The sequence below is a fragment of the Fundulus heteroclitus genome, unplaced genomic scaffold, assembly GCF_011125445.2.
Source record: "Fundulus heteroclitus isolate FHET01 unplaced genomic scaffold, MU-UCD_Fhet_4.1 scaffold_65, whole genome shotgun sequence".
NCBI lineage: Eukaryota > Metazoa > Chordata > Actinopteri > Cyprinodontiformes > Fundulidae > Fundulus > Fundulus heteroclitus.
The window spans coordinates 1,085,850-1,113,787 of NW_023397088.1; the positions used below are offsets into that span (position 1 = coordinate 1,085,850).

Consider the following 27,938-nt stretch of genomic DNA (forward strand, 5'->3'; position numbering starts at 1 on the left):
CAACTGGCAGCTGTGAGAAGATCATCTTTGTCATCCAGCACAGCAGCAAAACCAATATGGATAGCCTGAAAAATATAATAGATTCTGTATGTTTATGGCTATAAGGCCAAAAAGTAATTTCAATGTATTACTTGTACTGTGGGATCAGCATCATGGATCAAATTCTGTTTTAGGTTACTTATTAAAATTTGTATTCATTTTATCTTCTTATCCCAGAATTGCAATGACACTGAATATTCTGTTCCATATTCATTAGCAGTGTAAGATGGAACATGCCTTCACTGTGGCATCTGGAAGGCCTGCAGTCATCCTGGAGAGGACATCTTTAGCTGCCAGGGTCCTCTGCATCAGGACTTCAAGTGTGGCCAGTAAAGTCCCACATGGGCAGTCACCTTGCAGAATGTCTAGGGCTGCAGTCATAGGCTTCATGACAGAGCAGTATTCATGGAGGAACTGCTACTCTTTGTCTTTGAAACACTTAACTCCCAGCTTGGTGCACAGCATGTTCAGCTCACTCATGGGCATTTCTATGATTCTATTCACAGCATCAGAAAATGAATTCCACCTTGTGGATGTTGGTAGCAGCAGCTTTCTTTCACTGACTTCCTCCACTGCTTCTGATGCAAGGCTAGATCTCCTTGATTTGGTCCAGAGAGCTGTGCATGTTGCTGCTCCTGAACACAGCCTTGCTCTCTGCATTGCTTGTTAAATATTTCTCCACATCATTGGTGGAAATGATGTTTATGGTGTGTGAAGCACATCTGCGGTGGGGTGGGAGACACAGCTGGCCGTCACTTTGGTTCTCAGCTGAGAGGATTTCTGACACATCCCAGAAAATGACAGCATCGTCTGTGGAAGTGGACTCTTCCTCCCCCGTCTCCTCCTCATCATCATCAGACTCTTCAGCTGGCCGATAAACTTGAAACGCTTTAACAAAGTTGGATCCGTTATCGGTCACCGTTGCAGCTACTTTGTTGAGTAATCCATAAGAAGAGTGGATGTTTTCCATTTCTGCAGCGATCACATCATACGTGTGTCTACCGTGAATTCTCCGACATGCTGATGCAGCCTTGTTGCGCTCCGATGTGGATTTACTGATCCAGTGGAGCGTTAGGCCCAGATAGCTTCTGTTGTTAGCAGACCAGATATCAGCAGCAGTGGAAACAAAGTGGACATCTTTCAGCGCAGCTTTTAGACTTCTCTCCATCTCTGCATTCTCCTTCTCCAGGTCAGATGAAAAGGATGTTGTGTGGGGCAGCTCGGCACTGATAGTGGTAGGAATCTGGTTTATGACGGCACCAAACGAGGGCCAATCAACAGTGTTTAAGGGCAGCATTTCTTCAACAACATATCGCCCAACCAACTTCTTCAGCTCTCCACCACTTACTGCTTTGGCAGCGAAGTGCAGCTTTTGTTGTTTGGCTGGCAGGGGCCCTCCTGCAGTCACGGCTCTTTGCTTGGAACCACCTGCAGTCAAAGCCGCTTAGTTTGACTGCGCTGTGCTGTGAGGTCAAAGGTTACTTCAGGTTTGACGTCGTGTTTTTGAAGCTGGATAACACTTTGTCACCAGCACAGAGAGTACAACCAACCTTGATATTATCATCTTTAGATGACACAAACTCAAAGTAAGGACTATATTTCCAGCTGGAAAACGCACACCTTTCCTCTCCCTGCATTGTTATTGACGTGTGTGTCACCGGTTGCGTCTTTCCTCGTGTGGTGGAGGTGACGCAACGTCACTCTCAGAGAAGCAAACCATTTTCCCCCCAAAGTAAAATCACCAAAAAAGTAACGTAGAGTGGATTGGATAAGGAATTTTAATCTGATTACTAGTTTGGAAAAAGTAACGCGTTTGTTTGATCTTCATTAAAAAAGTAGGCACAATAGAGTAACGTGCTACTAAGTAACGCGTTCCTGGCATCACTGCTTAGAAATCAGCTGTGTGGGCATATCTCTACGTTTGTTGGTGAGAGCGTGCGTCACGTGGTGCGCACTGGGCCATGGTGTGGATGGATGCGCTGTTTCTGTGCGCCACACGCATCATGTGGTAGGAGTAGTGTTGGTGTGGCTCAGGTGCGCTGATGGTTTGTGCGCCGCCTCCACATAGAATCCTGCAGACGCCCCAAATTCATGGAAGCTGCTTAACAACAAAGTTTACTTTGACGGAGAAAACAAGGAAATGGACTCAAGCGTTTATTTATTTCAAGACCCAGAAGAACCCAAAGACCCGTCTCACATTTACCAAAAACATCTTGATGATCATCAAGACTTTTGGGGAAATATTCTGTGGACTGATGAGACATTTTCAGTTTTATTAGATAAAGTTATTCAGGGTGAAAAAGTTTCCACTAATGAGCCTGGATGTGCTGCTTTGTGTTGATCTGCCAAATAAAATCCCAATAAAATCAGCAGTTTGTGGTGGTCAGCTGATAAAATGAGACAAAGTTTAATGGGGTGTGAATACTTTAGCAGGGGCCTGTATTGTAACTAAGTTTGCTAGCAGGACTCTGCAGCAGGTGATGGATGTTGAGCAGCTGATGTGTGGATGAAAAGCCAGAGAAAATGAATGTGCTCAGCTTTGATGGTGTGTAAACTTTCCTAGCAGCAGAAGCAGTTGAAGGTTTTCTCTGAGCAGTGAGCAGACTGCAGAGTTGGACTGAAGGGAGACTCTGAAGTCTGAAGGTAGAACCGTTAGAAATAAGACGCTGCATTTTAGGAAGAGAAGAGCTGCAGTTCTAACAGCCCTGATGTTAGATAAAACTCCATCTTTAATCCAGCAAATAGAAATCTCTGCTTCTGGGAGTCAGAGGAAGCTGAAAGCTGGGAGCTTCTAGAATGGGGAGCAAAGCAACATGGAGGCTCTCAGAAATGTTTCCATCCTTCAGCTTTTCTAGCCCAGTTCCAGCAGCTCAACATGAAGCCAGATGGAGATTTGGCCAAAGAGCCGACCGCTTGTCATTGTTCATCATTTAGAAATCAGACTGTGAGGACATCACAGAGCTGCAGTCATCACACGACACCAGAACCCAGCAGAACCCAGAGAAGAAGCAGCAGCCGTGGTTCTGTTATGGATCAAGGTACCGTGGTCCATGAAAGGCTCATTAAAACAGAACCTTAGAAACTAGAGAATGGGCTTTTACTGCAGAAAAGTTTACAGTCCTAACAGAGTTTCATTTAAAGACGTTTTGGTTCCAGGCGGTTCTGTAGGAGTCGGACCCTGGAGCGGGCTCAGGAACCCGACTGCAGGTTGAGGTTGTTCAGTAGAATCCAGTTTCTACCAGTGAGTTCTGTGGTGCTGCTCGGTTGGCCTTTAACTTTTTAATCTCTAAACCTTAACAAGGATCAGATCTGCGGTGAGTCTGGACTGAGATCTTGGAGAACGGTGGAAATGCTGCGGTGAAACCAGAACTTTGGCTGTTTTTTGGACCCAGGGAGAATATTTGCTCAGCGCTGAACTTCCACTACATGCAGGAATTTGCTGAGACGTTTGGTCGCTCAGTGCTGCTGCAGGTTGAGATCTAGAGGGCTGTGGGCCACCATGAGGGCATTTATGGCCAGGGAGAAAACACACAGCACGCTGCTGTTGGCATGAAAGGAGGGAAAACAGGAAGGAGGCACCGTTCTGGACCCGCTCAGTTCCCACAACAGTTCTGGTTCTGTTTGCTTCACTGTTAACCGTCATCTCTACATATTATTGTCCTTTTCCATCATTAACTTGGTTCTAAAAAGTGTTGCTTTAGTGAACATAGTTCTGTGATGTAGAACATGAAGCTGTTACTGATTAGAGAAAAGAAACGCTTTAACCCAGAGATGGAAATCTGATCAATATCAATAATTCAATATCAATAAATAAATGTAAATGAACAACAAGTTAAAGAAAGCAACATGTTGCTCCTAGAATCATCCCTGCTGTGTTTTTCTCTGCAATGAAAAGTTTGTCAGGAATAAATCTGTAATTTTCTCCAATCTGGAGGCAGAGGCTCTGTTTAAAGGAAGTAAATATCTGTTCTGTAGCTGTTTTACCTCCACATGTCCATTAGAAGATTTGCTGCTTCTACCTGGAAAATAGACGTCTATTCTGAGCCTGTTTTTCTATCCAGCTCTGTGGACCAGAACCCAGCCGCTGTAGAACCTGTGATCAATAACTAAGATTCATATTTTCATCTGTAAATCTCAGTTTATTAGTATGTTCCATATTTCCACTGATGGCGTTATTACTGCTGTGTTACTAGTCTGTTAGATGGAGTCATTAAGGTGGTTCAGCTCACTGGCTGATAACAGCCTGACTGACTTTAAAACAAATAGCAGCTGCTTCTAAAACCTGCAGAGGTTCTATCAGATCGGTTCTGGTTCTATATGGATCTCCTCAGGAGAACCTTGACTGCTGATTTTATAATAAATATGTTACCTAAAGGTTAGCGGGCAGCTGCCATGTGGAATAAAAAGACAAAGATGCAGGAAGGTTTGGTTTAATATGTGTGTTAATCAGCTGATAGGACCATTTGGACCAGAACCTTTAGCTTTCAGAACCAGAACAAAGCAAATGAAAGCATTAAACCCTGTTGATAATGATGGAAATATGTTGCAGTTGTTTATTGTCCTAAAAACCTTAATACCATCCGACCAGAACCATGTATTGATTTGGCTAAAGGAGCAGAACCTGGCTGGCTGGTTCTGGTCCAGTTCTAGACAACATTAAATAATCATCCTTGTCTGAGGAATGTGGAAACCATCTCCTGCTGCCTTTGGTTTGTTTCTCCAGAACCTTTGAACAACTTAAAAATATTCTTTATGAAGTTAAATGTTTAACTTTATTTTTCATGAACTTTTAAACACAAATATCATCTTTAGCTTTGAACAGATCCAGAACCGATCAGAATAAAAGCAGAATCAGAACCAGGAGCTCAGCTTTTAGCTACTTTGTAGACATGATTCTGGGAGGAAGATTTTTTAATAAAGTTCAGTTTTTTTTCCAGTGTTGCTGCTCATGTGCATTTAAGAAGCTAAATGAGAGACGAGGGGAACCGGTTCTGCTGCTCAGACGGACTCTGGACTCCCCAGCAGAAGAGAAAACAGAGCAATAGTTAGAAAAGCAGTTCTCACTAACTTTCCAGCTGCAGACCTTGCAGAGGGAAAAAGTCCAAATGGTGGAGTGATGAAAAAAGAGGCAAAGCAGCGACTTGTTCCATCCTCTGATGATTAGAAATGAAAGCAGGAAAATCTGCAAAGTGCTTCTTTAGGATCCTGTTCTACGGCTGCAGCTTCTATCTGCTAAATATCTGACAGGTTGGCTTCTAAAGCTTTTGTAGACGAGGTCTAAAGGAAACTTTCTCACTTCTGTGGCTTTATTTCCTGGTTGAACTTTGCTGGTTTTAGGCAGGTTTCTTTCCTCCAACACTTGATGCTCAGACCAGAAGGTTAGCTCTGGTTGCTCAGAGCTCGCTGAAGATCAAGGACGTTTGAAGATGAAGACGTGACTTTATTGACATGTTGATGGAAATAAATGACTATTCTGAATTAACAAGGAGGAGATGGGTGGTCTTCATTAATCAGCATTTATTGGATCCTTGCAGGGAGAACAGAACCAGTCTGTGGAAGATGTTCAATCTGCTCTAACTAGACAGAGAAATGTTCTTTTCTAGATCTGGCTCACTAGAGGCAGCCTTCAAGAGCGACTCCCCGACGCCTGCAGCTTTCCTTTCTGCCTACCGCTATCTGTGCTCCTCAACCTTGGCTCTCTCTCTGAGACTAAACACAATCAGGCCTTCAACCGCGCAACATAGATTGAATCCTTTTGTCAGGCTGTTGGCATTTAGAAAGCAAGGATAGGAGAGAAACTTTCCTCAACATAACAGTTTGAACTTTTCTATCTGAGCAACAGATGATTGATTTGCTCGTTTAAATAGTGACAGTGATGGTGGAGAAGATCCTCCAGGCTGGGCTCTGTGAGGTCAAAGGTCAGCTAGGTTACAGCAAGGAAATCATGATTCCCAAGTTGCTGAATATTTGCAGCTTTTCCATCTTTTTCTGACTGCGTTCAGTTCAGATGATCTTTTAGTTCCTTCCTGCAGAGATCTGAACTTTCCACCATGATTCCTGTCTGATTCCAGCAGAGCAGCAACACAGATGATGGTTTAAAGACAAACTGAAGCAGATGCAGACAGGAAGCATTGATGGCTGCAGTTAGTTGGTGTGGACAGCAGGTGGCGCTGCTGCATGGCACACGGAGGGAGAGCAGCAGCTTCCTGCAGGGACACATGAAGAGCAGCATGAAGCTGAGCTGGGAGACATGAAGCTTTAACATCTGCTGAACTCTTCAGCTCCTCTTTCCCTCAGATCTGCCCTGAAGCAGCTTTAAGGTGGAAAACTGCTGCAGCTGGAGGAGATTCAGCAAAACCAACATGTTGCTTTGCTTTCTGTCCCAGAAGCTCCAGAGGAGGCTTGGCAGCATGAAGGTCACCCAGAGAAGAAGCAGCAGCCGTGGTTCTGTTATGGATCAAGGTACGTAGTGGAGACGCGACCATGACGTGAGACTGTTTTGATAGCAATGGCGGCTCACATCGAGGAAGCAAGCATTAGCATTGATGATGCTATTTCTTCCGTGTTGTTCAATCTACCTAATATTGTTTCATTAAAAGAACATCAGAGAACGGCTCTGAAGGCTTTTGTTGGTGGAAACCATGTTTTCGCCCTTCTCCCGACCGGATTTGGCAAGTTGACTTGTGTCTATACTTGTCCTGTTAGATCTCAGTGCTGCATTTGATACAGTTGATCACAATATTCTCCTACAAAGACTTGAACATACTGTAGGGATTAAGGGAAAAGCATTAGGCTGGTTTAAATCTTATCTGTCGGACAGATTCCAGTTTGTTCATGTTAATAATAAATCTTCCTCAAACTCTAGGGTCACCTGTGGAGTACCACAGGGTTCAGTCCTTGGACCAATTCTATTTACTATATATATGCTTCCGATTGGCAAAATTATCAGACAGCATGGGATTAATTTCCACTGTTATGCTGATGACACTCAGCTATATTTATCCATAAATCCTGATGAATCCAATCAGTTACTTCGACTGCAGTCATGTCTTGATGACATCAAAAGCTGGATGACTTTAAATTTCCTGCATTTAAATTCTGACAAGACAGAAGTTGTAATCTTTGGGCCAGAGTCTTCAAAAAATAAAGTTCTTAATCAATCCCTTAATCTGGATGGCATTAACTTGGCCTCTGGTAATAAAGTTAAAAATCTTGGTGTTGTTTTCGACCAAGACATGTCATTTAAATCCCATATTAAACAGGTTTCCAGAGTTTCCTTTTTTCACCTCCGGAATATCGCCAAAATTAGAAACATTCTGTCCAGGAGTGATGCTGAAAAAATAGTCCATGCATTTGTTACTTCAAGGCTGGACTATTGTAATTCTTTACTATCAGGAAGTCCACAAAATGCAGTTCAAAGCCTTCAGCTGATCCAAAATGCTGCCGCAAGAGTTCTGATGAAAATCAACAAGAGGGATCATATTTCTCCAATTTTAGCTTCCCTTCATTGGCTTCCTGTTAAATCAAGAATAGAATTTAAAATTCTCCTTCTAACGTATAAAGCACTTAATAATCAAGCTCCATCATATATCAGAGCTCTGATTACCCTGTATGTTCCTAACAGAGCACTTCGCTCTCAGACTGCAGGTCTGCTGGTGGTTCCTAGAGTCTCTAAAAGTAGAATGGGAGGCAGATCCTTTAGCTATCAGGCTCCTCTCCTGTGGAACCAACTCCCAGTTTTGGTCCGTGAGGCAGACACCCTATCTATTTTTAAGACTAATGTTAAAACTTTCCTTTTTGACAAAGCTTATAGTTAGAGTGGCTCATACCCTGAGCTATCTCTATAGTTGTGCTGTGATAGGCCTAGGCTGCTGGAGGACATCAGGGTCTAATTTTCTCACTCTACTGATTTCTACTGTTCTTCAGTCTACTGTTCTCCAGTTTTGCATTGTATTACATTGAAATGACTATCGTCATTTCAGCTTTTAACTTTTTGCTCTCTCTCTTTTTCTTCATAGTAGGTACACCTGGTCTGGCGTTCTGTTAACTGTGACATCATCCAGAGAAGACGTCTCACCCGCTACTACCATCTAATGTAGAACAGATTACTGGATCAATGTGTGCTTCTGTGCTTTTTTTTGTTTCTCTTGTTGTGTCTCTGCTCTGTCTTCTGTAACCCCAGTCGGTCGAGGCAGATGACCGTTCATACTGAGCCCGGTTCTGCCGGAGGTTTTTCCTTCCCGTTAATGGGTGGTTTTTCTTCCCACTGTCGCTTCATGCTTGCTCAGTATGAGGGATTGCAGCAAAGCCATGTACAATGCAGATGACTCTTCCTGTGGCTCTACGGTTCCCCAGGAGTGAATGCTGCTTGTCGGGACTTTGATGCAATCAACTGGTTTCCTTATATAGGACATTTTTGACCAATCTGTATAATCTGACCCAATCTGTATAATATGATTGAACTTGACTTTGTAAAGTGCCTTGAGATGACATGTTTCATGATTTGGCGCTATATAAACAAAATTGAATTGAATTGAATTGAATCGAAAAATGCACCCCGTTGGTATTTAATCTAAAAATTGTCCCAGAATCATGAAATTCATACTGGTAGCTCAGAACACACGTGTAAACATGTTGGAAACGTTAAATCAGCAACAAGTGTATATTTAAGCAAAATAGCAGGGGGGTGCGTTTTTTTGGCAAAGGGCTGCCGGAAAATGCACCCCCTATGTTTTTAATGTAAAAATTGTCCCAGAATCATGAAATTCATACTGGTAGCTCAGAACACACGTGTAAACATGTTGGAAATGTTAAATCAGCAACAAGTGTATATTTAAGCAAAATAGCAGGGGGTGCGTTTTTTTGGCAAAGGGCTGCCGGAAAATGCACCCCCTATGTTTTTAATGTATAAATTGTCCCAGAATCATGAAATTCATACTGGTAGCTCTAAGGTCACTTGTGGAGTACCACAGGGTTCAGTCCTTGGACCAATTCTATTTACTATATATATGCTTCCGGTTGGAAAAATTACAGCATGGGATTAATTTTCACTGTTATGCTGATGACACTCAGCTATATTTATCCATAAATCCTGATGAATCCAATCAGTTACTTCGACTGCAGTCATGTCTTGATGACATCAAAAGCTGGATGACTTAAAAAACATTTGCACTTAAATTCTGACAAGAAGACGGCATAACACCTGTAAGGTCCTGTACTACGTACGCAGGAGGGGAGGGGGCGGGGGAAGAGAGCTGCTGCCAGATATTGCCTTCATTCAGAACCAGTGATGGCTGCACTCTGGATCATAAAACAGTTCTGCTCACCAGATGCAGTTTAAAACGCTACGTCTGGTTGTTTTTATTAGTTGTTTTTATCAAGTTGTTTTTATTAATTCTGCATTTTTAACTACATGCACCGTATTTCTGTGCCTCAGCGCTTCGATGCGCTTCTGCCGTGCGCTTTTTTCAGGTGCGCAAAATTACGTTACTTGTAATTTGGGTGCGCGCTTTCATTTTAAAGAACTTGTAACATCAGGAGGCTGATCTCAGACCGGTCAGCTCCTATGATCACTGTATAGGAGCCCTTTACAGTTTTTATTTATGCATTTCCACCCTGTTTATCCCTCGCACGCAGCGCACCATCGGGTAAAATCCTCCCACCTCACCGCCCAGAGCGCACTGAGGAGAGCAATAGAGATTTGTCTGGTCGACTGAGATGAGAAACCTGTTGCTGTGAAAGGGGATATAGGTTATAAACTGTTACTGTCTAGAATTGCATTGAGCTGAAAAGAGAGGAGACATCAGCAGCTGGATCGTGCGTAAAGACGCAGCGGGAACCTCTGTGTGCTTCAGTGTTGCTGCTGAGGGGAAACTGTGGGACCGTATAGTACTGGGCTAATCATTGGTCACAGTACCCCAATCTGTACATACTTGCACTTATTTATTTATGCACCCCGGCATCATCTGTGCCATGTGAGCGTGTCTTTTCAAAGGTTGGAGAAGTAGTATCAAAAAAGAGAAATCATTTGAAACCAAAAACTGTGGAGAAATTATTGTTTCTTAATAAAAATGCATGAAATCATCCAAGTTACACAAGCATTAGCCTATTCACTACCCCCTGCCTAGTTCCACAAGCACTTTCACTGTCCTCTGCCTGATTAAGCCCATGCCATTTTTCTAGAGTCACAGAAAACCATTATTACACAACATGCCATATCATGTCACTACTATTTTGGGAATAATTACACACAGAGAATACATTCAAACAATATTTTATTGTACACATGTGTTTACAAAATTTATGTAGACAAATGATTTCGTCCTACACCTTCTGTGAAGTCATTCCCAAGAGCCATAATAGACAAAAATGATATGCATCACACGTGTTAAGATACAGCTGGCTGTGATTATACAACTTGCCAGTAGGTGGTGCTGTGTGCACATGAACCGTCAAGAAATGAACCTTTTCTCGAACCAGTTGGCTGAGTGGTTCAATGCCTCATGAGGCTTCATCTCACCATCACTACAGTACGCTTTGCAGTTACAAATATAAAAGATTTACAAGAAACAAAAACAAAGAGTAACCATGATACATTCTCAATACACAGCCACAGCACCATTTTCATAGGGCAGACATACTCTTGATATTTCTATCTGCAGCAAAGCGAATGCCTAGATTGCAGAGAAATAACAGACTGTCTTAAGTTTTATTTAATGTCTACCCTGCTTTCATGGACACTGGCATATTTTTCAAAGTCCTTAAAACATTTAGGAATTTGATCAAAGTAAATGGCTTTAACCGGAGAAATGGAGCGTATATCCCATGCTACTTGAGTCTGAGTGACGGTCTCAGACAGAATTAAACAAATAACATTCAAAAAGCTAAAATAACCCATAAAAACATGCAACAACTCTTTCATATAGGTTTTTTTTATAATGAATTATCAAATGAAACCATGTTTTATCGATTTATATCAGTTTTTTTAAAAGGTTTGAGCATGCTCATGAGGAGCAATGCATGATGGGAAATTTCGGCTCCTCTTGCCGTCCCCCGGGTTTAAAAATGAGGAAAAGATCATTTTGACGTCATCCAAGCACAGAATAAATATACATTCTTACATCCTATAGTTAAATCCGTTTTGTTCCATAAGAGACCATGGGTTTACCACAATCTATAAATAAAGGGGTGCTATTAAAAATAACAGTGTGAAAACTAGCAAAAGAATAATGGTTTTAGCTGCTCCTCCTTAGAAGTATTTAAGGCTTTTGCTTTGTTGGGCTTTTCTTACATTATTACTACATTTAAGATACAAAATTAGAAATTAGTGAGAAAAACAGATTTATTGATTATACACATTTTGGAATCCTGAGCAAAAGAGGGCTGTATTTAGAAACGTAGTTTCCTATCTTTGCTGAACAGAAGTTGGGCCTTATCGATATGTCCATAAATTCTAAAACAAGACAATGATAAAACTGGTGCAGTTTCAAAAGTTTTTACAATTGGATTTTTTTAGATAAGCCGTGGACTTTCCTCGCCTAGTCTTTGAAACACAGTTTGTAAAGTTTAGTACACCTTGTTTTTCAAACCTAAAGATTGCAGTTTTAGTGCTCTTTTAAACAGTTGTGTGCAGACGGATGAGGTACTAAAATGCCCCATTTCTTAAATCTGTAGTGTAGTCTTTACTGTTCCAGTATTTTATATGTGCGCATAACCTACAGAAAGGTTTATTGTCCTCTTTATAAATAAAACATTTTGCTTTGGACGTCATGGATATTCATTAGTGTTACAGCAGCATGCAGCTTTTAGTAAAACACAAACAACATCTTATGTCATCCTCTCAATAGTGGTTTTCTTCTTGCCGTTTCACCATAAAGGACAGATTGGTTTGATCCACAACCAATGCTTGTCTTATCTACAGATTCTCCCACCTGAGCTGCATATTTCTGGAACTCCTCTAATGTTACCAATGGCCCTTGGCTACTTCTCTGAATAATATCCTGCTGGTCGATCTTGTTTTACCATATTCCAATATTTTATGTGTGTGCAAAACCTGCTGAAAGAATTATTGTCCTCTTTATAAATAAAACGTTTTGCTTTGGATGTCATGAATATTAGTGTTACAGCAGCATGCAGCTTTGAGTAATTTCAGACCGGCTTTCTGCCCTTCCTCTGTGAATGTTTTTGTGTTTCACGGGCAAAATCTAAAAAGTTTTACTGTCACGATTTTGTTTACCGATAAACTCAGGATGCACACACGGGACTAAAAGTTTGAGAGTATTTATTACAAGGTTGATGGGTGGAGGTTTGATGAGGCCAGAGGAGCTGGTTGTACAGGAACGGAGAGAAGGTGATGGCAGGAGCTGACGGACCGGAGACAGAGAGTCCACCCTTGCTTGGTGTTGCTCGGCTAGTAGGCCTCGTAGCACTCAGGTTAGCAGTTCATAGAAGACACCAGGGCACAGAGCTGAGCTTCACCAGGGCGGCTAGTCAGGTTAGCCGAACTTGAGAGACACCAGGGTTCAGAGCTGAGCTTCTCCAGGGTGGCTAGTCAGGTTAGCAGAACTAGAGAGACACCGAGGCTCAGAGCTGAACTTCTCCAGGGCGGGTAGTCAGGTTAGCAGAACTGAGAGACAACAGGGCACAGAGCAGAACTCCTCCAGGGCGGCTAGTCAGGTTAGCAGAACTTGAGAGACAACAGGGCACAGAGCAGAACCTCTCCAGGGACAAACAGAGAACAAACAGTCTTTAGAGTGACTGACTGGACTAACCTTAACAGGAGCAAAAACAAAGCTTCCAAGGTAAACGGGGACTGGCATGGAGAGGTGTGGAGTGATGATGACGGCCCAGTGCTGAACTAAAGACAGAGGGAGGTTTAAATAGAGAACTGACAGGTGACACCAGGGTCTGACTAATTAACCAGCAAATGATATCAGGTGTGACTGACTGCTGAGGAGGAGAAGTGAAAATTGACAGAAAATAACTGATGACTGAAAACTAACAATAAATAAAGTCAAACCTAACCCAAAAGAGATGAAAAAATGAAAGTAACAGAAAAACAAAGCCAAACCAAAACTCAACCATGACATTACCCCCCCCTCAAGGCCGGACTCCGGACGGCCTAAAATCAAACAAAACAAACTACAAAGTGACCGAACCAGGGTGGGTGGAGGGAAGGCAGGATGGCGGGCAAGAGTCATAACCAAGCTGATCTAACCTGGGTGGGTGGAGGGTGGTACGGATGGCGGGCTAGGGTCAAACCAAACAGATCAAAGCAGGGTGGGTGGAGGGTGGTACGGATGGTGGGCCAAAAACAAAAAACTACCCACTCAGGGCGATCTGAAACAAGGAAAAACAAAAGCGGACTAAAAGGGGTTACTAACAGCCCCTGGTAGGCCAACAAAGGGCATCTAACCGACGCTGACAGGCGAACATCGCCACAAGGCAAAAACGGGCAGAACAGGCGAACATCGCCACAAGGCAGAACAGGCGAACAACGCCAGAGGGAAGAACAGGCGTACGACAACGCCAGAGGGAAGAACAGGCGTACGACAACGCCAGAGGGAAGAACAGGCGTACGACAACGCCAGAGGGAAGAACAGGCGTACGACAACGCCAGAGGGAAGAACAGGCGTACGACAACGCCAGAGGGAAGAACGGGCGTACTTAACGCCAAAGGGAAGGAACGGGCGTACTTAACGCCAAAGGGAAGGAACGGGCGCACAACAGCGCCAAAGGGAAGGAACAGGCGTACTTAACGCCAAAGGGAAGCCCGCCGGGGCGTGAGGTAAACGCCGGGGCTTGGGGAAGAGAACGTCGGAATGTGAGGGAAGCAGGAACATCTAAAACGCCTAGGAACAAGAACGGAGGACGTACTTACACACCGGGGAACCAAGAGTCAGAGGACGTCCTAACACGCCGGGGAACCAAGAGTCAGAGGGCGTCCTAACACGCCGGGGAACCAAGAGTCAGAGGGCGTCCAAATACGCCGGGGAACCGAGAACAAAGGGCGTCCAAACATGCCGGGGAACCGAGAACAAAGGGCGTCCTAACACGCCGAGGATCCAAGGGGTCTAAATTTGAGAAGGCCGAGGAACAAGAAGGCCAAAAACTTAACTAAGCCAAACCGAAGGAGCGTGAAACAGCTCATATCAGGGGTCAGTAGCCTAAGCAAGCGCTAGGAACTAAGGAGCACTGGGAGAGCGCAGGACAAAATAAAGAATTTAAACTAAGAATTAAAAAATAAAGGCAAGACTAGAACAGGGATAGCACCACAAAAGAAAAAACTAAAGCTAACCCTTGAATCAAAACAAAAACACTAAGCAGAAAACTAAAACGATACCAGAAAATTAAAACTAAACAGAGAAACTAGGACCCGAACTGGTAAACTACTGTAAAAACTAGATAGCTAAAGTAACACAAAACTGAAGCTGAAAAACTAAGGTAAAAAAAACAATACTTAAGCAAAATAGGAGACTAAGGCTAAACTAGAAATTAAGGCAAAACAAGAAAACTAGAACATGAATAAGTAAACTAACGAGAAAACCAGAGAACTAAGGCTACAAATGAGGAAATAAAGCAAAGCTTGGAAACTAAGGCAAAATCTAGAATCCTAAACGGAGCAGGACAAACAAAAGCAAAAACAGAGACTAAGAATTCTGAGGAAACAAGAACCCCTAAATAACTCTAAAATCCCAAAATCCTAAGTAGAACAAAAACTGAAATTGAGCCCAAAAAATAACAGAAGGCACTGGCCTTAAGGGCTCAGGCAAAGGCGGTTGCTAAGCAAAAAAGAAAAGTCTTCGTGGAGGTCGTCCTGGACGAGGCAGGCGGCGGAGCAGCATCGCCCGACTAAACCCTCGAGGAGGGCGGCCCCGACGAGGCAAAGTCAAGCGGCCTGGAGACGGCGGTCGGCGGCTCCGGCCGAACAGAAAAGTCAGAGACGGGCGCCGTGGTGGACGGCCCCGACGAGGCAGAGTCGAGCGGCTCGGAGTCCGCAGTCTGCGGCTCCGGCCGAACAGAAAAGTCAGAGGCGGGCGCCGTGGTGGACGGCCCCGACGAGGCAGAGTCGAGCGGCTCGAAGTCCGCAGTCTGCGGCTCCGGCCAAACAGAGAAGTCAGAGGCGGGCGCCGTGGTGGACGGCCCCGACGAGGCAGAGTCGAGCGGCTCGAAGTCCGCAGTCTGCGGCTCCGGCCAAACAGATCAGTTGGAGGAGGTGCCAAGCTACAGGTCTCGGTGGAAACCGAGGCCAGAGGCGGGTCCTCCTGGACCTCCTCACGAGGCTTGGGCGGAGGCAGGTCCTCCTGGACCTCCTCACGAGGCTTGGGCGGAGGCAGGTCCTCCTGGACCTCCTCACGAGGCTTGGGCGGAGGCAAAGCGGCTCCCTCGGAGGCCTCGGGCTGAGGCAAAGCGGCTCCCTCGGAGGCCTCGGGCTGAGGCAAAGCGGTTCCCTCGGAGGCCTCGGCTTGAGGCGGAACAGCTCCCTCGGAGGCCTCGGCTTGAAGCGGAACAGCTCCCTCGGAGGCCTCGGCTTGAGGCGGAACAGCTCCCTTGGAGGCCTCGGCTTGAGGCGGAACAGCTCCCTCGGAGGCCTCGGCTTGAGGCGGAACAGCTCCCTCGGAGGCCTCGGCTTGAGGCGGAACAGCTCCCTCGGAGGCCTCGGCTTGAGGCGGAACAGCTCCCTCGGAGGCCTCGGCTTGAGGCGGAACAGCTCCCTCGGAGGCCTCGGCTTGAGGCGGAACAGCTCCCTCGGAGGCCTCGGCTTGAGGCGGAACAGCTCCCTCGGAGGCCTCGGCTTGAGGCGAAACAACTCCCTCGTCGGCCGACGGGTCTGTTTTAGGCGGCTCGGAGCTTTCGGCGGCAAGCAGAGCGGAGCTTTCGGGCGGAGACGGGCAACAGACTTTGGCGGGCAGCGGCGCCGGGCAACAGGCTTCGGCGGGCAGCGGCGCCGGGCAACAGGCTTCGGCAGGCAGTGGGGTTGGAGGCGGAAACGATTCCTCTTGAACCTTGACGGACCCTCCGCGCCGGTGGTTCTGCTGTCTTCGCCGGGAAGGGACAGATGAGGAATCTGAGGCAATCTCCGGGGTGGCAGCTGGCCAGCAGGGCAGAAGGTCGTCTCGGTCTCCGTAGTAGAACTCCCACAGCTGGCTCTCCTTGATGCGTGGGGGTCTGCTAGGTGGAACGATGTGCTTTACTCGAGGGGCCAGCTGTGAGTCATGGAGATGATGACCGAGACGACGAGAGGCTGAGCGGCTTCCTTTCCCGGGCTCTGAAGTAGCCGTTACCACACCCACTTGGACCACCAGGGGAGTAGAGTTGGCCCGGATCGGTGGCGCAGGGTTCCGGGCTGAAGCCATCCTGGCGTACCTTTCCCTCATCTGACGTTGGCACATCTCTAAATATGCGATGATTTCCGGGTCGTCAACTCCTGCAGGTAAGTCCCGCATGGCGCCTGAGTTTACCTTGTGACTGGGCCGTACTGTCACGATTTTGTTTACCGATAAACTCAGGATGCACACACGGGACTAAAAGTTTGAGAGTATTTATTACAAGGTTGATGGGTGGAGGTTTGATGAGGCCAGAGGAGCTGGTTGTACAGGAACGGAGAGAAGGTGATGGCAGGAGCTGACGGACCGGAGACAGAGAGTCCACCCTTGCTTGGTGTTGCTCGGCTAGTAGGCCTCGTAGCACTCAGGTTAGCAGTTCATAGAAGACACCAGGGCACAGAGCTGAGCTTCACCAGGGCGGCTAGTCAGGTTAGCCGAACTTGAGAGACACCAGGGTTCAGAGCTGAGCTTCTCCAGGGTGGCTAGTCAGGTTAGCAGAACTAGAGAGACACCGAGGCTCAGAGCTGAACTTCTCCAGGGCGGGTAGTCAGGTTAGCAGAACTGAGAGACAACAGGGCACAGAGCAGAACTCCTCCAGGGCGGCTAGTCAGGTTAGCAGAACTTGAGAGACAACAGGGCACAGAGCAGAACCTCTCCAGGGACAAACAGAGAACAAACAGTCTTTAGAGTGACTGACTGGACTAACCTTAACAGGAGCAAAAACAAAGCTTCCAAGGTAAACGGGGACTGGCATGGAGAGGTGTGGAGTGATGATGACGGCCCAGTGCTGAACTAAAGACAGAGGGAGGTTTAAATAGAGAACTGACAGGTGACACCAGGGTCTGACTAATTAACCAGCAAATGATATCAGGTGTGACTGACTGCTGAGGAGGAGAAGTGAAAATTGACAGAAAATAACTGATGACTGAAAACTAACAATAAATAAAGTCAAACCTAACCCAAAAGAGATGAAAAAATGAAAGTAACAGAAAAACAAAGCCAAACCAAAACTCAACCATGACATTTACCATATTCCATTTTTACAGGTCTAATTCTGCGATTCCATACACATTTTCCACATTGTGGTGTGGGCTTGGATCAACTCGCCCTTCATTCTGCTTCCAAACTAAAAAATATATATATTGAACTTGATTGTTTGTGTGAGAGCCTCACATTTAGATACATTTATTACGCTTAGCTTTTATTTACAACACCAAGCATCTTCTTTATCCCTGTAGTTGCTCAGAAAAAAATGTCCAAGACAGACAGTAAAGAGCTTGGTCTGTACAGTATATACACGCAAAGCAATAATGCAACATCTTACACAGTTTTTCTGTGAGAATCAACTTCACATATCTGCATCTAGAGTGCAAAGATTGCTCCTTGTCTTTGCCCTCTCTGACGTACTGAACAATCAGCCTCATCTGCTTCCTTTAATGTCACTCCAAATTAGCGCTTAGCAGCAAGTGTCAAGACAGACTTTATTCGGTTCATGCTTAGTATGAGGGACTGCTGCAAAGCATAGATAATGCAGACGACTACTTTCTGGAGGAGTGAATGCTGCTTGTCAAGACTTTGATGCAATCAACCGGTTACCTTTTTTTGACCAGTCTGTATAATCTGATTGATTTTGACTTTGTAAAGTGCCTTGAGATGACATGTTTCATGAATTGGCGCTATATAAATTAAATAAAATTGAATAAAAAAAAAAGCACTAAAGACTCAGCCCAGATTGATGCACTAGGACAGATATTAGAAGTCAGGTTCAAAAATGAAGCAAGAAAATTGTGGCTATCCGCTAATGAATTACATCTACAAGGAAATCTTTGTAGAACATTCTTCATATGGAGGAGTCTATTGAGCTAAAATAAAATGTGTTTTAAATATAACACGATGCAAGGTTTGAGGAAGAATAATGGCAGAAATGTACCGTACAACCTTCCCTCACTTATGTTATGTTTAAGTCACTCTCACCACCGGCAAACAAACTTGCACAACGTCAAGCACAAGACAGAGTCACAGACTTTGGCCCCCGTTTTTAGGCTAGTAGGCTAATTGTTCAAAACTATTCCTATTTGTTTTATTTTAAGTATTTACATACTTTTATGATGGAGAGTTTTTACAAAAGTCAAAACAGGACTATTTGATATCCCTTAAAATCCTGTCATTTAATTCCAGAGAGAATGACGGGTAGAGCAATGATTCATGGTTGATAGATCTTGTTCTAATTCAAGTCTGCATGCATTAACTTTTGCTGTATGTACTTTCTTAACCATTTGGAATGATGAAGACAAATTGCCAAACATACCAGCCACGGTTCACTCAGACCTCCTCTAGATAACATATATAGGACAGCATATTGATTTAAAACATCCCTTCCTTTAAATCTCCTGTACAGCTTAAGAAAATCACAATTTTCTTAAATGTAATGTACGGAGCCCATCAGGCCTTCGAACAAAATCAAAAAAGAACATTCAGAACATTTGCTGAACATTCATTCCTGTTTTATCTATTCTGAATATTGCATGTGTATAGGGTGTGGAATTCAGTGACCTGCAACGTCAGGCATTGTACAATATTTTTACTGGGACATTACAATCATGTTTAACTTTTTCAACTGATCATTTGGCAACTGTGAGTGCCCCCAAGTACTATTATTGTTACCAGGCTTAATCAAAGAGTAGGCTTTATCGTCACTTTTATTTGCTGTTTTAAAAAATCCAGCATGTTGGCATCAGAGAAGAATGTGTATGACATAGTGCGAGATTAACAAATGTTATATAAGGACCTTTGGTGTGAGCATTATTTTCCCCTGGTTTTCCTTTGTTATTGAAACAAAAATGCGGATGCACAATTGCAATTACACAATGTGATTTGCAATCACATTAGAAAGTTGAACATGTTCAACTTCCACCCAATATTGGGTGGAAAGTTTAATACTTATGCAGAGTCCATTAATCAATGCCCCTGAGTAAGAAAATAGTTATTCACAAAATAAGTCACACCCTTATCAGGCTAAGTATTTAGCATGATGAGGCAAATTGCTCTTCATTTGTACATAGTGACTATATAGTGTCATGGTTGAGTTTTGGTTTGGCTTTGTTTTTCTGTTATTTTCATTTTGTCATCTCTTTTGGGTTAGGTTTGACTTTATTTATTGTTAGTTTTCATTGTCATCAGTTGTTTTCTGTCATCTTTACTTCACCTCCTCAGCAGTCAGTCACATCTGTTATCATGTACTAGTTAATTAGCCAGACTCTTGTTCCACCTGTTAAACGTCCCTCTGCCTTCAGTTCAGCACTGGGCCGTCTTCTGCTATCCACCACTCCATGCCAGTCCTCGTTTGTGTCTTGGAAGATCTGTTTCTGTTCTTTCATTTAAGGTTAGTCCTGCCTGTTGCCTTAAAAGACTTGGTACACTACTGTTGTCCCTGGAGAAGCTCTGTTCTGTGTCCTGGTGTCTCCAGAGAGCTGCTAACCTGACTAGCCGCTCTGAGGAAGCCCTACTCTGTGTCCTGGTATCTCCTGAGAACTGCTAACCTGCCTGGCCACCCTGGAGAAGCTCCGCTCGGTGCCCTGGTGCTGCTATGAGGCCTGCTAGCCTAGCAGCCCTATGCTTCCTAGCCTCCAGGCTTTTATGGACTCTCACTCCGGGCCGTCAGCTCCTGCCATCACATTCATCCCTGACCTTCTGCAGTCCTGAACCTCCGGTCTTCATCACTCATCACCCAGCATACTTCTTTCAATTAAGACTCAAACTTTTAGTCCCGTGTGTGCGTCCTGAGTTCATCGATAAACAAACCCTGACATATAGGGTACCTGCATAGGTCCTATGCAACATTTGTATAGGACCTCTATATGGTTTGTAGCGCTGGGGTAAATGTGCTGCGTTCTACTTTGAAATTCGCTGTCAACTCTGAAATACGCTACCAGATGCATTAAACTTGAACTTTCTTTTCATAGTGTTACTTCATACGCTATAAAAATGCAAGACAGATAAACATTGGTTTAATAGGGGAAAGACTTTTAAACAAACCATCCACCCATTGTAAAAAACAAAAGTATCTCACAAACTATAAATATCTGATTCTAAATAAAATAGGTAAATCTTCCATGATTCTTCTAGGTTGTACAAATATAGATATTTCTTGTTAAACCATCAGATTGACAGCAACAGAAGCAGTGCCATTGATGTTAAAAATGAAATGTTGAAATTTGGGGAATTCACACAAATGTTGAAAAATTGAGAAATTGCACATTGTTATTGTGGTTTTAGAGGGGTTGGGAAGTGAATTATGATTTATAGTTGCAATCTCAAAAACTGAGAGTATTGTTGGGGTTGCTACCACATTTCCAAATGTTAGTTCCATGAGAGCATCCAAATCTGATTAAATGTATGTTTGTGCTATTTAGCAATAAAACAAGACTTCTGATGTCTGAAGTAACCTATTTCTTTATGGGTTTTTTAAGCCTTGTCTTTGTGTCCTTCAGGCTTTGGCTACAGTGAACTCTAGTCACAGCAATACATCTTTTGCCAGAAAACTAAGGACTTGCCAGACTTTTTAACTTTCCTGCTTACAGGACTGTCTCAGAAAATTTGAATATTGTGATAAAGTTCTTTATTTTCTGTAATGCAATTAAAAAACATGAAATGTCATACATTCTGGATTCATTACAAATCAACTGAAATATCGCAAGCCTTTTATTGTTTTAATATAGCCGATTATGGCTTACAGCTTAAGAAACCCAAATATCCTATATCAAAATATTAGAATATTGTGAAAAAGTATACTAGTAGGCTATTCAACTAATCACTTGAATCGTCTAATTAACTCAAAACACCTGCAAGGGTTTCCTGAGCCTTGAAAAACACTCAGCTTGGTTCAGTAAACTAAATCACAAGTATGGGGAAGACTGCTGATCTGACTGCTGTCCAGAAGACCATCATTGACACCCTCCATCAGGAGGGTAAGACACAAAAAGAAAAAGTCCAGGTATCAAAAGCCACTGTTCACAGACGTGTCCGGGAAATGGGCTACAATAGCCGTATTCCCATGGTCAAGCCACTTCTGAACTCAAGACAACGGAAGAAGCGTCTGACTTGGGCTATGGAAAAAAGGCACTGGACAGTTGCAGAGTGGTCCAAAGTCCTATTTTCAGACGAAAGCAAGTTTTCTATGTCATTTGGTAGTCAAGGCGCCAGAGTCTGGAGAAAGGCTGGAGAGGCGCAAAATCCAAGTTGCTTAAAATCCAGTGTGAAGTTCCCACAGTCAGCGATGGTTTGGGGAGCCATGTCAGCTGCTGGTGTTGGTCCACTGTGTTTCATCAAGTCCAGAGTAAATGCAGCTGTGTACCAAGAAATCTTAGAGCACTACATGCTTCCATCTGCTGAAAAGCTCTATAAAGATGATGATTTCATTTTCCAGCATGATCTGGCACCTGCCCACAGTGCCAAAACCACCAGTAACTGGTGTACTGACCATGGCATTACTGTCCTTGATTGGCCTGCCAATTCCCCTGACCTGAACCCCATAGAGAATTTGTGGGGTATTGTGAAGAAGAAGCTGAAAGACACCAGAGCCAACAATGCAAATGAGCTAAAGGCCGCTATTGAAGCATCCTGGGCATCCATAACACCTCAGCAATGCCACAGGCTGATTGCCTCCATGCCACGCCGCATTGATGCAGTAATCTGTGCAAAAGGATTCCCAACCAAGTACTGAGTGCATTAATGGACATTTTCAAATGTTTGATTTTGTTTTGCTGTTATAATTTTTTTTTACTTGGTCTGAGGAAATATTCTAATATTTTGAGATAGGATTTTTGAGTTTTCTTCAGCTGTACGCCATAATCAGCGATACTAAAACAATAAAAGGCTTGCGATATTTCAGTTGATTTGTAATGAATCCAAAATGTATGACATTTCATGTTTTTTAATTGCATTACAGAAAATAAAGAACTTTATCATAATATTTTAATTTTCTGAGACAGTCCTGTATAATAATTAAATTTCATGATACAATTGTTAGTCCATCACTGCATCAAATACATGAATGAACAAAAGGGTTTTTGCAATTCCAGATTTCGAAACCGAGATTTCGAAACATTGTTTTGCCGGGCAGTTCTTTGCAGCTTCCGTAATACAGTTGCATTTATGGAACTCCAAAAGCCATTGTAAGTTGGCTAGCATTCATGTGTTGTCAGTTGCATCTGTGCACATTATACACGAAGAAAGGTGGTTAAAAACAATTCCATTCCTGTTCATCTTAGCTTTTACAAAAGAGTTTATGTCTTGTCACAGAGATTAGTTTGATTTATTAAGTTAGTTGTTAAGATTTACATATACATGTTTATGGTAATATATATATATATATATATATATATATATATATATATATATATATATATATATATATATATATATATATATATATATATATATATATATACGTGTGTGTGTGTGTGTGTGTGTGTGTGTGTGTGTGTGTGGTGTCGGCAGGTGTAGAGGGGGGCCCAAAAAGACTTTCTTGTCCCGGGCCCTAGCAAAGCTATCAGCCGGCCTGCTAAAGACCAGCAAGAGACTCAACCCCAGACAAGCCAGGTGGGCCTTGTTCTATAACCGTTTTACCTTCTCCCTCTCTTACAGACCTGGCTCTAACAACCTAAAGCCTGACACCCTGTCCATGATGTTCGAGACGGAGGAGGAGGACCACGACCAGGCTCAGGAGTTCATCCTACCAAACTCTGTGAGAAGTTTGTCAGCCTCTCTGTCAGCCTCTCCTCCGGCTTCCATCCCCAGACTGATGGCCAGATGGAGAGGCTCAACCAGGAGGTCAAGACCAAACTTTGCCTCTTCTGCCAGTTCAACCCCACCAAGTGGGCCCAGAATCTGCCCTGGGTAGAACATGCCATTAACTCCATTCCCTCCAGCTCCACCGGTCTTTCCCCCTTTTACGTGGTTTACAGGTACCAGCCACCGGTGTTCTCCATTGAGGAGAGGGATTCAAGTGTTCTGTCTGCCCATCTGTCCGCCTTAAGGTACCAACGAGCCTGGAGGAGGGCTAAGAGAGCCATTCTCCGATCCTCTCAGGCCCAGGCACGAACTGCCAACCACCAGCGGATGCTAGCCCGGTAATACCAGTCAGGAGACAGAGTCTGGCTCTCAACTAAGGACCTTCCTCTCAAGGTCGATAACAGGAAGCTGGTATCTCGGTTTATCAGGCCTTTTCCCATCTCCAAGGTGGTGAACCCGGTGGTGGTCCGTCTCCACTTGCCTCCATCTATGAGGATCTGTCAGGTTAAAACACATAAAACATTCATTAAGAATGAATTCACAAGAAGGAGAGACAACAATGAGGTTTGGTTTTCAAATTATCTTGCAAGGAGAGGAGCTGAGATGCTTAATACAGATCTCCAAAACTTGCTCAAAAGCACTCCGCCCGCTCCTTTCTTTTATTAGGCATTGTCAAGCTAAGGGGAAGGGATAAGCAAAACAACTGTGACCTTCAAGATAGTACCAAGCAGTTCACACACTTCAGATGTCTGAATAGAGTTCATAAGAACACTTTTTATAGTCACAACATAGTTGTGACATAGCTTTCTGCAGACCTTCTGCAAAGATGAGAGAAAGATCAGCCACATGAAATAGACTTTAATATCTAAAACCTTAAAACGTCTTAGTAGTAAAGAGTAAATATATATGATAAATGCAATGACCATAGTACATAAGATAAATAGTAAGAATAATTCTATCAGGATCCATCCCTTTTTTCATGTGTCCTGGGTCAAGCCCGTCAAGACCTCAAATCAGATCGTCTCGAGCCAACCGATGAGAACCTTCCAGCCATTCTGTCTGCCTGTCTGTTGCCTGACCTGTCTCTGCCCTCTGTTTCCGAGCCTGCCTGACCCCATTCCTACTCTGCCTTCATGCCTCAGATATGAGCAGTCCAGACCCTGGATTGCCTGTCAGAACCCCTGACCCTGTCTGCTTGTGAGTACCGGAACCTGTCTAACCCTTGTGGATCTCTGAACCCATCAGTGAAAAAACCTGGACCAGACCTGGACCTCCCCTCTCGGATCTCCCTGTCTGTACTGCCGCTGGAGCTCTGCCTCTCTGTAACCGAACCCGGACCCCTGTGGATCACATCTTTGGAAAGCCCCACTGGAACTGTCAGCTAACTCTGCCTGCAAGTGTACCTCAGGCCCGATCTCGCTTCTCCGCCTCAAGCCGGCACTCCAAGCCCTGGTTCTCCTATGTCAGGTTAGTGACCCAGCTCTTCAGCAATCATTATACCTGCCTCCGTTGGGCTCTAACCTGTGTCTGTGCCTCCAGGGTTTCCAGCCCGAGCGCAAGCAGCGTGCCCTGAGTGTAAGCGCTTCCCTCCATTCAATAAAGCTTGTTAAAACGTCACTGACCTGTTCAAGTCCTACCCTTGCTCTGGGTCTTTCTGCATGGAGTTTGCATGTTCTCCTTGTGCATGCATGGGTTCTCTCCGGGCTTCCTCCCAAAGTCCAAAACATGACTGTAAGGTTAATTGGCCTCTCTAAATTCTCCTTAAGTGTGAGTGTGTGCGGGAATGGTTGTTTGTCCTGTTTGTCTCTGTGCTGCCCTGAGCTATACTGACAACCTGTCCTGGTTTTACTTGCTTCTTGCCCATTGACAGCCAGAGATAGGCACTAAAAGGGACAACCGTGTCAGAAAATGGATGGATGTATTGTATTGTTTTTTCTATATGGTACATTGATGTGTGTTTTGTTGGGTTTAACCTTCTTGGAAAGCATTTAGTGACATCATTCTGTGAAAACGAGCTATGAAAATAAACTTTTACTCAGAACTCCATTTTGAATTTTAATGTAAAACAGCACACCAGCTCGTGTATTTTTACTGTAAGCTTTGTTCGCATTTTAATACCACTTATATATAAAAAACTTTTATTGTTGTTCTTTTATAGAACCTGTTCCTATATTTTCTTTTATCTGCTTGTTCAGGTCACTAAGTGTCAATCAGAGGATTAAACTTTGGAGTGTTATAAAGATTTATAGTTATGACTTTATGGCTTCCTTTCAGGACCACAGTGAACTGTATGAGGTTCGGTCACAGATAAAAGTCGGATCCAACAAGTACAGACCTTGTTTTGCTCCCATCAGTCAGCAGACCTGCCCTGCCGCCACGCAGAGCTAACTGGTTCAGAAAGTCACTCAAACCATAGTTTACATGTTTTAAACTTTAATTTTTAACTGATTGAAAGTTAAAAGTATTCAATCATTCAATAATTTTACTGCTGGTTGTAACAAATCCCCTCCTGGGATAATAAATGTACATTGGACCTTGAACTTTGAAGTAATGTTGGCAGCATGGAGGTGGATGTTTACTTCAGAGGAAAGAAAAGAAGAAATGAAAAGGAAAGTGTTTAAACACAGTTAAACCTTGACAGGTGGGCGGAGCCTCAGGTGAGTCAATGATAGTCAGGTATCAGATCAGGAGAGATGGGTTCAGAGTCCGTTTAGTAGCAGAACAGAACAAAGAGAATATCCTGGAAGGAGTTAGTTGTTAACTTCTCCTGGTTTTCCATTCAGTAGATTTTACTTTTGTGGATTGTGGAAGGATCAAGACAGTTACTGGATCTGAGTAACTGGAAACTGACTGATTCTGGTTTCTCTCTCAGAATGACTGAAATCCAGAAGATGGAAGATTGTGATCTAAAAGAGAACAGAGCAGAACCTCCAGGATCCAGCAGTCCGTCTATGAGGAGTGACGCCTCCAAATGTCAACCTCCAAACTTCAGTAAAGAACCTGGACCTTCAGAATCACAGTGAGAAATTAGTTTTTGTCTTATTTATGTGACTCTGCAGAGATAATGAAACAGTTTGGTGTTCCATGTATAAAGCAAAAAACTATTTTGTTTTCAACTGAAATTAAAGCTCAATGATTATGAAGGATGTTAGTCAGTTACCCAATAGTGTAATGCAAATGTTGGTTGGACCAAAGTGATCCAGACCAGTAGAACTGAAAACCTGTTCAGTTTGGTCCAAAAGATTTGCTTGAGTCATCACTGATTGATGTGATCTGAACAACAACATGTTAGTCTTTCAGAGGTCAGAACCACACAGAGTAGAACCTCTAGGATCCAGGTTGCTCAGTAATTTTGCTGTGTTTTGGGCAGCCCCTGTTTGCAAGGCTAATATCGGAAAATGTGCTAAAGATTTGTTTGAAATTTGTTCGGTGAATAAAGTGTGCTGGGATTTTAAGGATTTCACATGTGTGTACATGATGTGCACAAACGGATCTTTCCCCTCCTAGCTGTTAAACTGTGGATAACTTTTGTGTATCTTGTGGTTTTATTTTCCTATTTAGCTCTTAAAATTGTTTTGACTTCTGCTGCCTTGCTTTTTTTTAGTTTTTATCTATTTTTGTCCTGTTATTTTCCTACACATTTTTATTTTTTTCTCAGCGTCTTTTTGCCTGTATTTTAGCTTCTAAAGCACTTTGTGCACCATACCGATTTTTGAAAAGTGCTATATAAATAAACTTTTTATTGATTCCCCTGTAGCTTTAAATTCAGCTCATTCATGTGTGAAAATATGTCCCAAGCAAAAGCAAAGTCACAAAGTTAGTTCTTGTCTCTCAGCTCCGGTAATTTCTCCAAAAATGCCCAAATCTCCTCTTTCAATTCAATTTTCAATTTCAATTTTATTTATATAGCGCCAAATCATGAAACATGTCATCTCAAGGCACTTTACAAAGTCAAGTTCAATCATATTATACAGATTGGGTCAGATTATACAGATTGGTCAAAAATGTCCTATATAAGGAAACCAGTTGATTGCATCAAAGTCCCGACAAGCAGCAGTCACTCCTGGGGAACCGTAGAGCCACAGGGAGAGTCGTCTGCATTGTACATGGCTTTGCTGCAATCCCTCATACTGAGCAAGCATGAAGCGACAGTGGGAAGAAAAACCACCCATTAACGGGAAGGAAAAACCTCCGGCAGAACCGGGCTCAGTATGAACGGTCATCTGCCTCGACCGACTGGGGTTACAGAAGACAGAACAGAGACACAACAAGACAGACAAACAAGCACAGAAGCACACATTGATCTAGTAATCTGTTCTACATTAGATGGTAGTAGCGGGTGAGCCGTCTTCTCTGGATGATGTCACAGTTAACAGAACGCCAGACCAGGTGTACCTACTATGAAGAAAAAGAGAGAGAGCAAAAAGTTAAAAGCTGAAATGACGACAGTCATTTCAATGTAATACAATGCAAAACTGGAGAACAGTAGACTGAAGAACAGTAGAAATCAGTAGAGTGAGAAAATTAGACCCTGATGTCCTCCAGCAGCCTAGGCCTATCACAGCACAACTATAGAGATAGCTCAGGGTATGAGCCACTCTAACTATAAGCTTTGTCAAAAAGGAAAGTTTTAACATTAGTCTTAAAAATAGATAGGGTGTCTGCCTCACGGACCAAAACTGGGAGTTGGTTCCACAGGAGAGGAGCCTGATAGCTAAAGGATCTGCCTCCCATTCTACTTTTAGAGACTCTAGGAACCAGCAGCAGACCTGCAGTCTGAGA

At 43.6% G+C, this 27,938-nt stretch overlaps 2 protein-coding genes across 2 annotated transcripts in view; both read left to right on the forward strand.

Moving 5' to 3' along the window:
- The window catches only part of LOC105923771, a gene marked incomplete at its 3' end in the record, with an annotated part of 780,934 nt that overhangs the window by 32,277 nt on the left and 720,719 nt on the right, over window positions 1–27,938 (forward strand). The window lies entirely within an intron of this gene.
- Window positions 26,048–27,938, forward strand: part of LOC118561496 (NLR family CARD domain-containing protein 3-like) — a 115,228-nt gene continuing 113,337 nt past the window's right edge. The window contains exon 1 of the mRNA XM_036133633.1: window positions 26,048–26,175. Coding sequence (XP_035989526.1) covers window positions 26,048–26,175 — 128 coding nt within the window. The remainder of the gene's footprint in view (window positions 26,176–27,938) is intronic.